The sequence below is a fragment of the Panthera onca genome, chromosome D1 (assembly GCF_046562875.1).
Source record: "Panthera onca isolate mPanOnc1 chromosome D1, mPanOnc1 haplotype 2, whole genome shotgun sequence".
Lineage (NCBI taxonomy): Eukaryota > Metazoa > Chordata > Mammalia > Carnivora > Felidae > Panthera > Panthera onca.
Genome location: NC_138348.1, coordinates 58473330 through 58487721, shown reverse-complemented (window position 1 = coordinate 58487721; position 14392 = coordinate 58473330). Strand labels below are relative to the sequence as shown.

At 48.5% G+C, this 14392-nt stretch overlaps 1 protein-coding gene across 1 annotated transcript; it reads right to left on the bottom strand.

Moving 5' to 3' along the window:
• Nucleotides 1-10117: 10117 nt before the first annotated feature.
• On the bottom strand, nucleotides 10118-13626 carry TPBGL (trophoblast glycoprotein like). The gene has a single exon (XM_060605614.3). The coding sequence runs from the start codon at nucleotides 12867-12869 to the stop codon at nucleotides 11697-11699; it is 1173 nt and encodes a 390-aa protein (XP_060461597.1). The 5' UTR covers nucleotides 12870-13626; the 3' UTR covers nucleotides 10118-11696.
• Between the last annotated feature and the right edge of the window lie 766 nt (nucleotides 13627-14392).

Genomic DNA, 14392 nt, shown 5'->3' with positions numbered 1-14392 from the left:
AACTTGAAAATGAGCTAAATAGAAATTTTAGAACCAAAAACTTCAATATCTGAAATAAAAAATTCACTGGATAAGCTTAATAGCAGAATGGAGTTGACAAAGGAAAAAGTCAATGAACTTGAAGATAGATTAATAAAATTATTCAATCTGAAAAAGAGGGACAACTGAGAAAAATTGACAGGGCTTCAAGGACCTATGACATAATATAGGCTCTGAGATTCATGTCATTGAACTCCCAGAAGAGAGGAGAAAAAGTCTGGTGCAGAAAAAAAAAATCTTTGAATGAAAGGTGTAAACTTACAGATTCAAGAAGCTGAGCAAACCTCAAACAGGTTAAACTCAAAGAAGACCATACATAGACACACATAACCAAACTGCTGAAAACAAAAGATAAACTCTAAATTCCTAAAAGCAGCTAGAGAAAATGACGCATTTTTCTATCTTATTCTTTACGAAGAATGATGATTTGATGGAGCTTTCTCAATAGAAAGCATGGAAGCCAGAAGAGAATGAAACAGCATCTTTAAGTGCTAACATGAAATAGTTGTCAAACTAGAATTCTGTATCTAGTGAATATATCCTTCAAGAATGATGCAAAATAGGGGTGCCTGGGTGGCTCAGTCGGTTGAGCATCCCACTTTGGCTCAGATCATGATCTCACAGTCTGTGAGCTCAAGCCCTGCATCGGGTCCTGTGCTGACAGCTCAGAGCTTGGAGCCTGCTTTGGATTCTGTGTCTCCCTCTCTCTCTGCCCCTCCCCTGCTCATGCTCTGTCTCTCTCTCTGTCAAAAATAAATCAACATTAAAAAAAAAATTTTTTTAAAGAATGATGCAAAATAAAGAGATACTCACATGAAGGGAAACTAATAATTTGTCAGCAGACCTGCTCTTATAAAAACTAAAAATTTCTTTTGGTTGAAAGGAAATTATGCCAGAGATAAATCCACATCTTCAGGAATTAAGAGCAACAGAAACAGTGATTATTTGTGTAAATTATAAAAGACTACATTGGTCCCCTTAAGTTCTTTAAAATATGTATTATTGATGAAAGGAAAACCAATAAATTGTCTAGTAGGGTTGTCACAGTACATAGATAAAATACTATACTATACTATACTGTATATACTATAATGTAAAGTTCAGTGGGGAAAGATAAAGAGACCTATCTGTAGAGCTTCTGTATTATATTGAAGTGATATAATATTAACCCTAAGTATACTGAGAAAGATTATTATGTATATTGTGATTTGTAGAGCAACAATTAAAATGGACCCAAAAATATAGATAAAATAGCATACTAAAAAATAAGCACATATTCCAAAAAAAGGCAGGAAAGTTGGAACAAAAGAATGAAAAACAGAGGGGACAAACAAAAAAGTAAAAGTGGTAGACCTAAATCAAACCATATCAGTAAATATATTAAATGTAAGTGGTCTAAATATAACAATTAAAAGATAGAGATTGTGAGAGTTGATTTTAAAAAAAAATCCCACTATATGCTGTCTACAAGAAACCCACTTGAAATATAGAGACAAAGATAAGTTCAAAGTAAAAAGATGGACAAGATAACCATGCAAACAATAATAAAAAGAAAGCTGAAGTGGTTATATTAATAGAAGACAAGGTAGACTTCAGAATAAGGAATGTTATCAAGGATAAAGAGGGACATAATATAAAAATAAAAATGCCAACTTACCAAGAAGACATAACAATCCCAATTGTATATACATTTAGTAATTGTGTTTTTGAAATACATGAAGCAAAATCTGACAGAACTGAAAGGAGAAATATACAAATCCACAACACTATATCTAAGGATGTAGAAGACCTGAACACTATCAATAACTTAACTGATATTAATCAAATATTTCACCTTTATTAATATTTGATATTTTATATTAATCAAATATTTCAAAACAATAAAATGAGCATTATTTTCAAGTACACATGTAACATTCACCAAGAAAGACCATTTTCTGGGTCTAAAAAACCTTGGCAAATTTAAAAGAATTTAAATAAAAAAGATGTTTCAGATTATAACAATTAAACTAGAAATTAATATAGAAAAGCATCCGGAAAATTTACAAATACTTAGAAATTAAGCAACTCTTGTAAATGGATCAAAGAGAAAACCACACAGAAAATTAGAAAATCTGTGAATTAAATGAAAATGAAAACAAAAATAAGTAATTTTATGGGATGCTGCTAAATTACTTCAATAGATGCACAAATGGCATTTGACAAAATTCAATATCCATTCCTTTTTAAAAATTTTAAAATGTTTTTATTTATTTTAGAAAGAGGGAGTGGGAGAGGGGCAGAGAGAGAGAGGGAGACACAGAATCTGGAGCAGGCTACAGACTCTGAGCTGTCAGCACAGAGCTTGACGCAGGGCTTGAACTTACAAGCCCTGAGATCATGACCTGAGCTGAAGTCGGACATTCAACAGACTGAGTCACCCAGGCCCCCCTTCAATATCCATTCCTGATTAACAACAACAACAACTGTCTTAACTAGATAAAGGGCATCTACAACAAACCTACAGCTAACACCGTATCTAATGGTGAAATGGTGTGGTAGTGGTGAATGATTTTCTTCTAAGATTGGGAAAAAGGCAAGGATGACTGTTCCCATCACTCCTATTTAACGTCCTACTGAAGGTCTTAGCCAGTAAAATGAGGCAAGAAAAAGATGTAAAAGGCCCACTGACAGTAAAGAAATAAATAAAATGGTCTCTATTCATAAACAACATGATTATTTACATAGAAAATCCCAAGAAATCTACCAAAGAAAGTGCTAGAACCAATCAGTGAATCTATATAAGTTGCAGGATACATGATCAATATACAAAAATCAATTGTACTTCTGGATAGTAACATCAATTGGAAAATGAAATTAAAAAGAAAATGCCAGGGGCGCCTAGGTGGCTTAGTCAATTAAGTGTCTGACTCTCGATTTCAGCTCAGGTCCTGATCCCACAGTTTGTGAGATGAAGCCTCACATTGGGCTCTGTGCTGACAGCTCAGAACCTGCTTGGGATTCTCTCTCTCTGCCTCTCCCCTGCTCATGCTCTCTCAAAATATAAATAAAAAACTTAAAAAAATGCCAAATAAAAAGATAGCACCATTTAACAACAGCACCAAAATGGAAATACTTCAGTATTAAAATATGAGCATCAAAATATGAGCATAATATTGATGCACATCTCTAAAGCACAAAATATTGGTGAAAGAAATCAAAGAAGACCTAAACAAATTAAGACATTTACCACATTCATGGACTGGAAGATTCAATACTGTTAAGATACCAATTCTCTCCAAACTGACTACAGATTCAATGAAATCCAAGTCAAGATCCCTGCAGGCTTGTTTTTTGCAGATATAGACAAGGTGATTCTAAAGTGTATATGGAGAATTAAAAGAACTAGAACAGCCAAGCAATTTTTAAAAGGAAAAACAAAGTTGGAATTATCTACTACCTGATCTAAGGACTTACCATGAAGCTATGGTAATAAAGACAGTGTGTTAGTGGTGAAAGAATAAACATCTACATTGACGGGACAGAATCCAGAATCAAGAAATAGATCTGCATATATACTGTCAATTGATTTTCCAAAAAAGTTCAAAGGCAACCCAGTTGTTGTCCTTTCAATAAACGGGCTGGTGAGGATGTGAGGGAACTGGAACACTCATACACTGCTGTTTGGAAGGTAAAATGTATGGACACCTTGGAAAACAGCCTGCAGTTTCTTATAAATTTAAATATACTTATATAAGACTTGACAGCGCTACTCCTCAAAGAAAGGAAAAGTTATGTTCTCACAAACATCCACATGTGAATGTTAATAATGCCTTTATTGTCAAAAGCTGGAAACAACCCAAACGTTCTTCAGTTAGAGTGAATGGATGAACTATTGTACAGCCACACAATGGAATACTACTCAGCAATAAAAAAATGAACAAACTAGTGATACCTATAACATGGATCTTAAAATACATTATGCTAAGTGAAAGAAGACAGACTTAAAAGAACAAATATGTATGATGCTATTTATATGACATTTGGAGAAAACAAAACTAGGAAGATAGAAAACAGACCCTTAGTTGCCAGGGGCTGGGATTGAGGGTGGCCTGACTACAAAGAGACTACAGGAGGGACTTGGGGGATGATGGAACTGTTCTGTATCTTGATTGTCAAAATCAACTGTAAGCCCAAAAGAGTGGATTTTACTTTATGCAAATCTGAATCTCAATAAAAAAGCAAAAGCAAAAAAAAATAATAAAGCAAAAAAGAAAGTAAACAATTTATATCACAGACTGCAAATAATATTTACTGGGCATGTGCCATTTGCTGGAACTTATGATGGACCCTTGAAGACACAAAGATAAATAATATAACCCATTGAAGGAGCTCACAGATTCATAGGAAGATAAGGTATGACAACAAAGGTTTGGAATTGCTGTTGAGGGATATTGGAGATGGGGCTGACATGTAGTCATGGCATGCCATGAGAGCACTAAGTAGGGGTCATCAGGTATAGGTGGGGTGGGTAAGATGGAGAATAAGGCAGGCTTCCTAGAGGAGGAATTGCTTCAACTGAGTTTTGAAGGATGAGAAGAAGTTAGGCAGGTGAGGAGAGGCTATGGACATTGGCTAGGACTGGCCTCCCATTCGATATTTGAATATTCAGTCTCAGCACTTTGCACCTGCTGTTTCTTCTGCTTGGACTGATAGATAGATCCTATAGACTCATTTCTTCCAATCCGTCAGGGTAAGCCATCTTCTCAGAGGGGTCTGCCTGACTACCCTAGTCAAAGACATCCTTCCCCATTGCTCTTATATCACTCTGTTTATTTCCCTCATAAATCTTGCTTGTTTATGGTATAAGCACATGGGCTCTGGGTTCTAAGCCCAATTTGGCCCTTTATTAGCAGTGTGGCCATATTAGCAGTGTGAGCAAATCATTCACATTTTATGTGTCTGGTTTCTTCATTTCTTTTTATTTTATTCATTTCTAAATAGGAATAATAATAACTACTTCACAGGACTGTCATCAGGCTAAAATGGGTTAATATAGGGGCGCCTGGGTGGCTCAGTCGGTTAAGCGTCTGACTTCAGCTCAGGTCAGGATCTCGCGGTCTGTGAGTTCGAGCCTCGCGTCGGGCTCTGGGCTGACAGCTCAGAGCCTGGAGCCTGCTTCCGATTCTGTGTCTCCCTCTCTCTCTGCCCCTCCCCCCATTCATGCTCTGTCTCTCTCTGTCTCAAAAATAAATAAACGTTAAAAAAATTTAAAATAAAATAAAATAAAATAAAATAAAATAAAATAAAATAAAATAAAATAAAATGGGTTAATATATATAAAGTGCCTAGAACAACCCCCAGTTTCTTCCTAGCACAGTGCTTATAGCGCATAATAGGCACTTTATAGAATACTTGAATGGATTGTGAGGAACTGAAAAGAAGGAACTTTCCTATATTCACCAGCAGATGGCGTATGTATGCAAAGAAAAATTAAAACTCGTTCCACTTTGCCACAAATTGGCCAACAGATGTCGTTGCAGCTCTCTGGGTAAAGGAACCAAGACCTGTGACTGAGCTGGCTGAGCCAGTGGTCAAACCCAGATGGGATGATGGACAAATATTCCAAATGGAGGGCCAGAAAGTTAGAATTGTATTAAAAAGCCAAAGTTGAGGAGCTAAGGATAAATTATGTTTTACACGATCGCATATTCTATAGCCGCATTTTCTTTCTGTTTTCTCACTTTACTAAACAGTAACAAGGAGCTAGCCATACAGGCATCTTCTATAATGGCAACCTCAGTTCAACGATGTGGAAGGTTATGGGAGTCAAAGGGAGTGGGCATCTGACGGGCAGCAGAAGGAGGCCATGAGCCCTGCGTGATGTTTCTTCCCTGGTGCTTTGCATTTCTGTGGGGCAAGGACAGTGCTCACAAATCTCTGTCCTCCAGGATTGGGAACCCAAAAGGGAACTGGACCCAACCCCTGAGGGGAACTTCTGGTCCGGTGTGGACAATGGGCCAGAAAACCAATCTATACAAATAAAGGTCTAGCGGGTGTAGTGATGGGAAGAAGAGGTGAGGGGAGGACAGCAGAGGGGACTAGAGATGTCCTGATGCTTTCTGCATAGGGAAAGCATTTCAGGCAGAGGGTACCAGGTGAGCCAAGGTACGGGGTCTGGAATCACTGGGCTTAGATTTTAGTTACTAAAATCTAAGTGGTTTGGTGTAGCTGGAGAATAGACGTTCAAGAAGGCTGGAGGATAAGGTCAAGGACGGAGAGTGTATTAGTTATCTAGTGTTGGTAGACTAGCTAGTCTAGCAGTCTTCACGTCTTGTTAAAAGTCACTGGAGTCCAAGGCCCACCAGCCTGGAACAGTCCTACATTATTCTTGTCCCAATATAACTATTAACAGTGGCCTCTTTCACTCTCCAAAGTTTTCTGGTTTGGTTGGTCACCTTATTTAGGGGCCCCATGTGCTTCCATTATCACAGTGACCCAGTCTTTATTGAGGACAGAAGCAGGATCTGGTCCATCTCACCAGGTGCTGAGGTTCAGGAAGAATGAGTTTTACATGTGGGGACCACAGAGCTTGGGGTTCCAGAGCAAACCCTTCATTTCTCTCAGGGAAGGATAGAGATACTCCCTAGCAGGGTTTCTGCCTGCAAGAGGTTTCCAAGGCCTGCTGGAAGCTGCTGATGGGAGGCTGCAAAGTCCTCCAAACCCTTTGTTGTTGGCTTCCCCTCCCCATTGCCCTCCCCTCCCCCTGCCCCATCTCTAGGCTACCACAGGCTTGGGTCTGGCTTTAAGAAGAATGACCAGAGGGATGGAGATAGAGAGTGAGGAGACGAGACAGCCCTGCCAGATACTCAAACCTAGAGTAGGGCAGGGATGGCCCCAGAGGTATCTTGGGTTCTGGATCTGCTTTGATTCTGACAGTTGGGGTGACCTGGCTGGCCTCCTACACTCTCTGGGCCTCAATGTCCCCATCAATACAATGAAGGGTTAGTTGAAGTGGTTGCATGGGACCAGCCGGCCCTAGGTGAATTGACCTGGGACGGTGCTGAAGGAGGGGGTGGGGATGGTGAGGGAGGGGGTGGAGGAGGGGACTCCAAAGGCCACCAAGCACATTACCACAGAAATATTAACTGCCCCATCGCTTCTCCCAGTCCAGCAAAGGCCATGTCCATAAATTAGGGCCGTGAGTCTGCCAGGCAGAGACTTAATGAAGGAGATGAACTTCAGTGAGAGCAGGCAGGACCTCTGGAGGTCACAAGTCCAGTCCCAGCCTGGACAAAAAGAACCTGGAACCAGAGAGGGGCACGGGGTGTCCAAGGTCAATGTTGGACTGGGCCAGGAAGCCAGGAGCCAGCTCTGCCATGTTCACTGTTGTATCTCTGGCACCCGGCACACAGTAGGGTCTCAACTAGTATTTGTAACGGAGGACCAAATGGTGTGGCAAATAATGCTAAGCTCAGATGGAAACCCAGACCTCTGGACTCTAGCCGGGCCCTTCCTAGTTCCCACAGCAGACCCGAAGGGCATGGGTAGGAAAGGGGCTGCAGAAGTAAAAGTCTTCTCAAGGAGATAGGCCACTGCTTCCCTTTGTTTCTGAGAGGAAATTTCAGCTTTTACAGGGCCACAAACCCTGGTGTGTCTGACATGTTTCTCAAAGAGCATAGCTGGTTTCATGTCTATCACATTTCTGACTGTTACACACCTTTTCTCTCCTTCTTCTCTCTTTAGGGGGACAAACCAGATGGAGTTCTTCCCCCTGGCACTTGGCCCTTGCACCCCCCTGCCCACCTCAGACTTCCAGCAGCATAAGAAGCATTATGATTAGAGCGGAAGGCTGGTCATTCGATCGATGAGACTTCGGCACTGCTGAGACCGTCCGGAGGGGTGGGTGGCATCAGGGTATCAGGTCAGGGCCAGCCAGACCCCTCCATCTTATCCTTTCCTGCAAGGCCTCTTCTGGGTTCCTGTGGAAGCCACAGCCCTTATCTCCTTGCCCATCTGGGCTCCCATGGGCATGGCTTAGATCTGATTCCTCTCTCTGTCTCCAGTGCCCAGCGTCTGGCACAAAAAGGATGGGCAGAAGGGAGCAAAACGGAAGAGGCACGGTGCAGTGATCCTGCTTCCCATATCCTCTAAGGGAAGAGATCCCTCCAGAGCCTCCCAGTGAAGAATGTGAGGAATGCAGATCTGACTTATGTACACACACCCACCTACCTAACCCCAGCCATTAATGGTATTCTCTAATTCTCAGACTAACAAGATCTTCCTGCCTCCAGTTCTTTGCCCAGCTGATACTTCTGAGTTTTCTCCGTTCTTCAAAATCCTACTCCTCTTTCAAAACCCTGCTCAAATATGACTTCCTCTAAGTAGAAGCCTCTCAAGGCTGGGCCAGGGGCCCCTACTCCAAGCTCTGTTTCCTGGGACTTCTTTTCCCTAGATCATGATTAAATAGGATTCTCCCTGGGTCATTAGCTTCTCTAGAACTGGCAAAGTTGTATTCAGTCGAGGCTGAATGGCTGGCTGGATTTGTGGGGGAGGCAAGGCTAGGGGCCCTGGGGACCTGCTGATAGTCCCATACGGCCAAAGGCCACTGACAGGCTGCAAGAAGGATGGCAGCCCAGAAATGACATTTAACGGGAATCAGTGAATGGCACTGAGGTTAAATATGAACTGGCATACATTAGGCACTCAATTAGTTGATTTTTGACAACTATTGATTTGGTACTTAGCTTAACAGCAGCTCTCATATAAAACCCTCAAAGATTTTTGCTGACAATGAACCCACAGCTAACAGCATGCTTTATTCGCCAGGACTCACTGCAGTCTTATGTTACCTTACGAGGGCATATCTTTGGAACTCGGGAGGTGACCTGTTAGAGACACAGTTCTCTAACCTGTGTTAGAGAGATCATTACTGTTTTGTCCTGGGGGACTGGCAGGGCACCCTTTGAGGGTCATTCACAGATGGGAACGTTTCAAGAGAATCTGACCCCCTCTCATGAGGAATGACTGGGAGAAGGGGTAGGGAATTTGCTGGGAACAGATAAGGAGACTCATGGCACCATCTCCAATTCTGTGAAGAGCTATCGTGGGTGACCTACACGCCTGGCCCCGGGGCAGAGCTGCCACTGTCAGGGAGTCCCAGGCAGACACCTCTGGCAATGAGAGGGATGCTCCCAGGAGAGGAGGGAGTGAGCTCCTCATCGAAAGAGGGTGCTCCTTATTGGGATGATCTAGGTGGCTTCCCACTTTACCTCTGAGGTCCTTTTCAGCGTCTAGAAGGCACAAATTCTAAAATTATGTGGCCCTAAGATTCTAAAATACCAGAATTCTAGCCTTCTGCCATGTGGTTCTAGGGCGCCAAGACCATGAATGCAAAATAATCCAGTCTGGGGACCTTAGGGCAGGAGATACGCCGCTTACCCTGGCCCTACTGGCCCAGAACCCACCTGTCTTTTTGCTCCACATTATCTCGAGGGGTCATTTTATCCACACCCACCCCTCTCCACCTCTAGGCTGCTTTTCCTATTGCATACCCAAGGTGCAGGTCTTAGCCTTCTAGCCAGGACAGCATAGCATGGCACAGGTCATAAGGGAATGTCAGGTAACTCATCAGAGGGGATGATATCAAAGTGGCAAATCATGACCCCTCTGTTCCCGCCTGAATTAACTGCCTCTGACTCTCTGTAGCTGGATTTCCTCCCCGAGAGCCTCATCTGATGCTAGCGTTTGTCAGTCCAACTGCATCTCCCCCACAGCTGCCACCCTCACCGCAGTGATGAGGAAGAATGACAGGGTTAAGAGGATGTAGAGGAAGTGTAGGATCCCACATGGGCTGTGGATAACCCCCTCTCAGAGGATAAAAGGCAGGCTGGCTTGGAGAGCAATGCAATCACAGTGGGAAGTCCCTCCATGCCTGCTACATGCAGTCAGAGCCTATCTCTTCCCCCATACGCCAGGCGGAGACACCAAAGGTCTCTGCCTCACTTCAGGGAGGTCCAAAACGCCCTCCCAAGTGTCCCCTCCCACCTCCTTCAATGCCGCAAGGTCAGCAGGAATGACATGGCACCACTTACAAGAGTAGAGTATCCGAGATTATTGCAGACTTTATAGAAAACTGCCCAAGGGAGATCCAGATGTCCTGGGTGGGGGTGGGAAGGCAGGCCTCAGCCAATACGTTGAAGGAGGAGAGCCTTCCTGTGTGTAGAGGCAGCACAGGCCAGCCATTCTGCTTGACCTAGGGGATGGGAGTCAGGGAGAGGCAGCCCCCTCCCCACTCACCAGTTGTGCTTTGGGATCATGCAGAAGGCAGGGCACTGAGGCTCTGACCCTAAACAGGATGGCTTGTGCCTGAGACAAGAAATGAGGCCCCTCACCTCTTCCAAAAGGCATGGGGGAGGGGGGCATGACAGCAAGGAAACCCAGGGAGAAAAGAGTCACATGGGTGGGAAAGGGTGTGTGGAGAGCAGCTCCCAGCCCTTCAGAGCCCCTCCCCTACCTCTCTCTGAGGCCACAATGTACAGGTGACCCTGGCTCTGAGGCCCAGCCAACTACTTTGAACCCCCAGGAGTCTCTCCTTCCTCATGGGCATCTGGTTGGGGCCAGTATGGTTGGAGGACGCTTGGCACCTGCACCTGCCTTGCAGGGCTGGAGAGCTCATCCTAGGAGGAAAGAGGGTGGGCACATCCCAGGAATGGATTCCTCACTGGACCCTGACCCAGTGAATGGCAGAGGTGGATAGTGAATGCAAGTGATGGGTGTAGGAGGGGATAGATAGCCTAAAACTTGGGCAGGAAGATTAAACTCAGATCCGGGTGAAGAGCTGAGAGTCTGGAGATTAGGGACAAGCACTGAGTATTAGGGGATCAGAGAGCCCCGGTGAGAAAGGCTGAGGATCGGTTCCATACTAAGGCTATAATGGGGTATGACTGTCCCGGGGATGGGAGACAGTTGGAGCTGAGCCCCAAGCCTGGGCCAAGGAAGGGAGCAGCCTGAGCCAGAGCTGCGGTGGTGGGCAGTATGAAATACATCCCCTTATTGGGGGAGGGTGCCTAACCCTCAGAGTCTGGGCATGTGGGTGTTTGCAGGATGGAGGGCTCAGAGCTCCAGGATGAGAAAAAAGGTTCGAAGTCCACAAAAACCTTCAGGTGGGGGTGCTCTGCTTCTGAGACCAGAATGGGATGTAAGGGTCCCTGAGCCCTGGGAAGGAAGTTGAGGTCTCCAAGCTGGAGATGGGAGTCAGTAATGTCTAGGATGGTTTCCCAGTGAGAGGGCAGGCCTCAAAGTACAGGGTGGTGGAGGCAGTCTCAGGGCTTTCAGATTGAAGGACAAAGTTTCCTGGAGAGTCTTGAAAAGGGAAGGTGCTTTTGGTGGTTTAGGAGGGATGTGTCAGAGCCTGGGATGGGCAAGTAGGGTTTCTGAAATCAGAAGGGGGTGTCTCTCGATCTTTGATGGTGAGAGCTCTCAGAGGCTGGGGAGAGGGGGTACAGCTTGGGGTCTCTGGGTCGGGGGGATGCCATAATCCAAAGGTCTCAGGCCGGGAAGGGGCAAGTCTCGAAGCCCCCAACTCGCGGGTGTCTCATACCCATGGCTTCAAGCCAGACAGCCCCAGTAAAGTCATAAGCTGGCAGGAACAGCCATCAACCCCCAAGGGGTGACACTCAGAGGCCCGAGCCCGGGGAGGTGGCACGGGAGCCAGCGGGGGCAGCCGGAGCGGGCGCGCGGCGAGGGTCGGCGTCCTGCTCATAGCGGTAGTGGTAGCCCTCCATCTGGTCCCGGCAGGCCTCGCGCAAGTTGCGCATCCAGCGCTGGATGCCGCGGCGGTTTAGGTAGAGCACCATGAGGAAGATGAGGCCGATGAGAGCCAGCACCAGCCCGAAGAAGACGTAGGAGGCTTCCAGCTCCGGGCCGGCGAGTTCCACTTCTTCCCCGCGACCGTATGCATCGCCGTCGGCACAGCGCAGCCGAGCCTCGTCCAGGTCCAGGAAAGGCCGGTCCTGTAGCGCCCGCGGGGCGGCGCAGCGCAGGCGCCGCGCGTCGGGTACGCGCTCAGTGGAGTTGCGCAGCCAGGCCAGCAGGGGGCGCGCGGCACAGCCGCAGCTCAGGGGGTTGTCGGCGAGCAGCAGGCGCGGCGCGGGGAGGCCGCCATCGCGCTCGAGCGCGCGCAGCTCGTCGGGGCCCAGGCCGGTCAACGCGTTGAGGCGCGCGTCCAGCTGCTCCAGGCGCGGCCGGCTCAGAGCTGCGGGCGGCAGGCGGCTCAGCGCGTTGCCCGCCAGGCCCACCAGGCGCAGCTCGTCCAGCGGGGCGAGCGCGGTGTCCAGCGCGGCCAGCAGCGTGGGGCCGCCCCGCGCCAGCGCGTGGTTGAGCTGCAGGGAACGCAGCGCGGGCAGTCCGCGGAAGGCGCCGCCGCCCAGCGCGCGCAGAGGGTTGTTGCTCAGGTCGAGCGCCGTCAGGCTGGGCAGCCCGTCGAAGGCGCCGTCCTCCACCACCTCGATGTTGTTGTGCGTGAGGCGCAGCGCGCTGAGGAGCGGCAGGCGCACGCCGCCCGCTGCCTCCTCCTCCTCCCCGTCAGCGTCCCCGCCGGCGAAGGCGGCCGCGCGAAGCACGGTCAGGTTGGCGCCCACGATGGTGAGGTTGCGCGCGTCGGGCGGCACGTCCCGCGGGGGCTGCCGGAGCTCGGCGCCCGACGCGCAGCGCAACAGCAGCTTGGGGCCGCCGAAGCAGTAGCACTGGAAGGGACAGGGCGCGGCGGGCCGGCTCAGCGCCGCCGCCACCAGCAGCAGACCCGGCAGGAGCGGCCCCCTTTGCTCCGGCTGTCCCGAGCGCGGGGCCATCGCAGCTGCCCCCGCATCCAGCGCCCTGGCCGCCGCGCTCACCAGTGAGTTCGGAGCGCCTGGGGGGGCGGGGAGGGGGGCGGCCGGGGCAAGTCCTTGACCCGGAGCGGCTGGCGGTCGCGGTCGGTCCGTCCGCTGGCTCTAAAGTCCGAGGAGCCTTCACTTTCCTGTCTGGGGCGAGAGGGGTCAGGCGGGGAGCGGAGCCCCCCGCCCCCGGTGCCCTCCTCGCCCTGCGCGCCGGCCTCCGACTTCCGCGGCCGTTCCGGGCTTGGAGCCGAGTGGGCAGGGTTTGTCGGTTTGTCTCCCCCCTCCCCGCCTCCCGGCCTCCTCCTCCTCCCCCAGAGGAGCCTCCGCGCCCTCCTCGCCCAGAGGAGGGGTGGGAGGCTCCGGAGAACCAGAGCTTTCCGCTGCTGCGCTTTCTCTCCCCCACTCTCCAGCTCCGGGGCTGCTGAGAAGTTTGGCTCTCCGAGCCTCTGACTTGCTTCCCCCTCATCTCCCCCCATCCCCCCAGGTTGAAGCTTGTTCCTTCCTCCTCCCTCTAAGGCACGTGTGGGGCGGGGCCGGGCGGGGGAGAGCTGGCAGGTGGGTCAGCACCACAGTGCGAGAATTTGCGGGGAGGACCTTAGAGTTCCCCCTTCAAACACAGGCAGGGGTGAGGGGTGGGCTGAGAAAGTTACTCATCTTTCAGCCTCTTCCTGATCTGTGTGGCCAAGGAGAGGTCTGTGCTGGGAGAGACTGGAAAATCCCCAGCCTTGGTTCCCCCCTCAGCAAACCCAGTTACATTAGGCCTGGCTGGGTCACCACTCTAGCAGGTCCTGTGGGACCAACGTTTTCTCAACCCCATCCTACCTTCACCCAGGGGAGTCAGCGACACCCCCTCCTCCTTTCTTTCCCCCCACCCCAACTCACTGGCTGCTCTGCAGGGAGTTCTTACATCTGGTTTCCTCCACCAGGCTGGACTCCACCCCCAAGCACTCTCCTAGGCCCTAGGACCTGATGGGTGTGGTGATTCAGCTCTTTGCTGTCCCCTCCCAGTACTTGGGCACCCCGTTTGATTGTTCTGCTGGGTCTCAGGAGCCTGGGATTGTTAGATACCACTGACTGCCCCTCCTCCCCTCCAGGGTATCCCACCTGTAAATGGTGAATGGGTGAGAGGGTTTGGAGTTCCAGAGATTTGGAGAACTGGAGTAGATTTTGAAGCATTGGGAGGGAGTGGGGTTCTCAGAGGGGGCCATGGCTGAGCTGCTTATAGGTTTGTTTTGTTCTGGATTTTTTTATTTTTTTATTTTTTTCAGAATTGGGAAGCTCCAGACCTGATTTAAAGAGATAGGCTCCCAAGAAGGGAGCATTCCTTGCCTTGACATGAATTATTCAGGCTGGAGAGGCTGACACTTGATCCACAGGCCATTCTGGTATCAGCAGAGCTGGTTGGGATGGAGGCTCCACCCTCCCCCCCATAGGAATCAGTCTTTCTCCTGAATTAGGGACAGTTGTTGGATTGACTTCTTCCCTGAGGTTATATT

What these genes read in the sequence shown, in the direction of transcription:
- TPBGL (XM_060605614.3), bottom strand. Translation starts at nt 12,869, where the DNA reads ATGGCCCCGCGCTCGGGACAGCCGGAGCAAAGGGGGCCGCTCCTGCCG.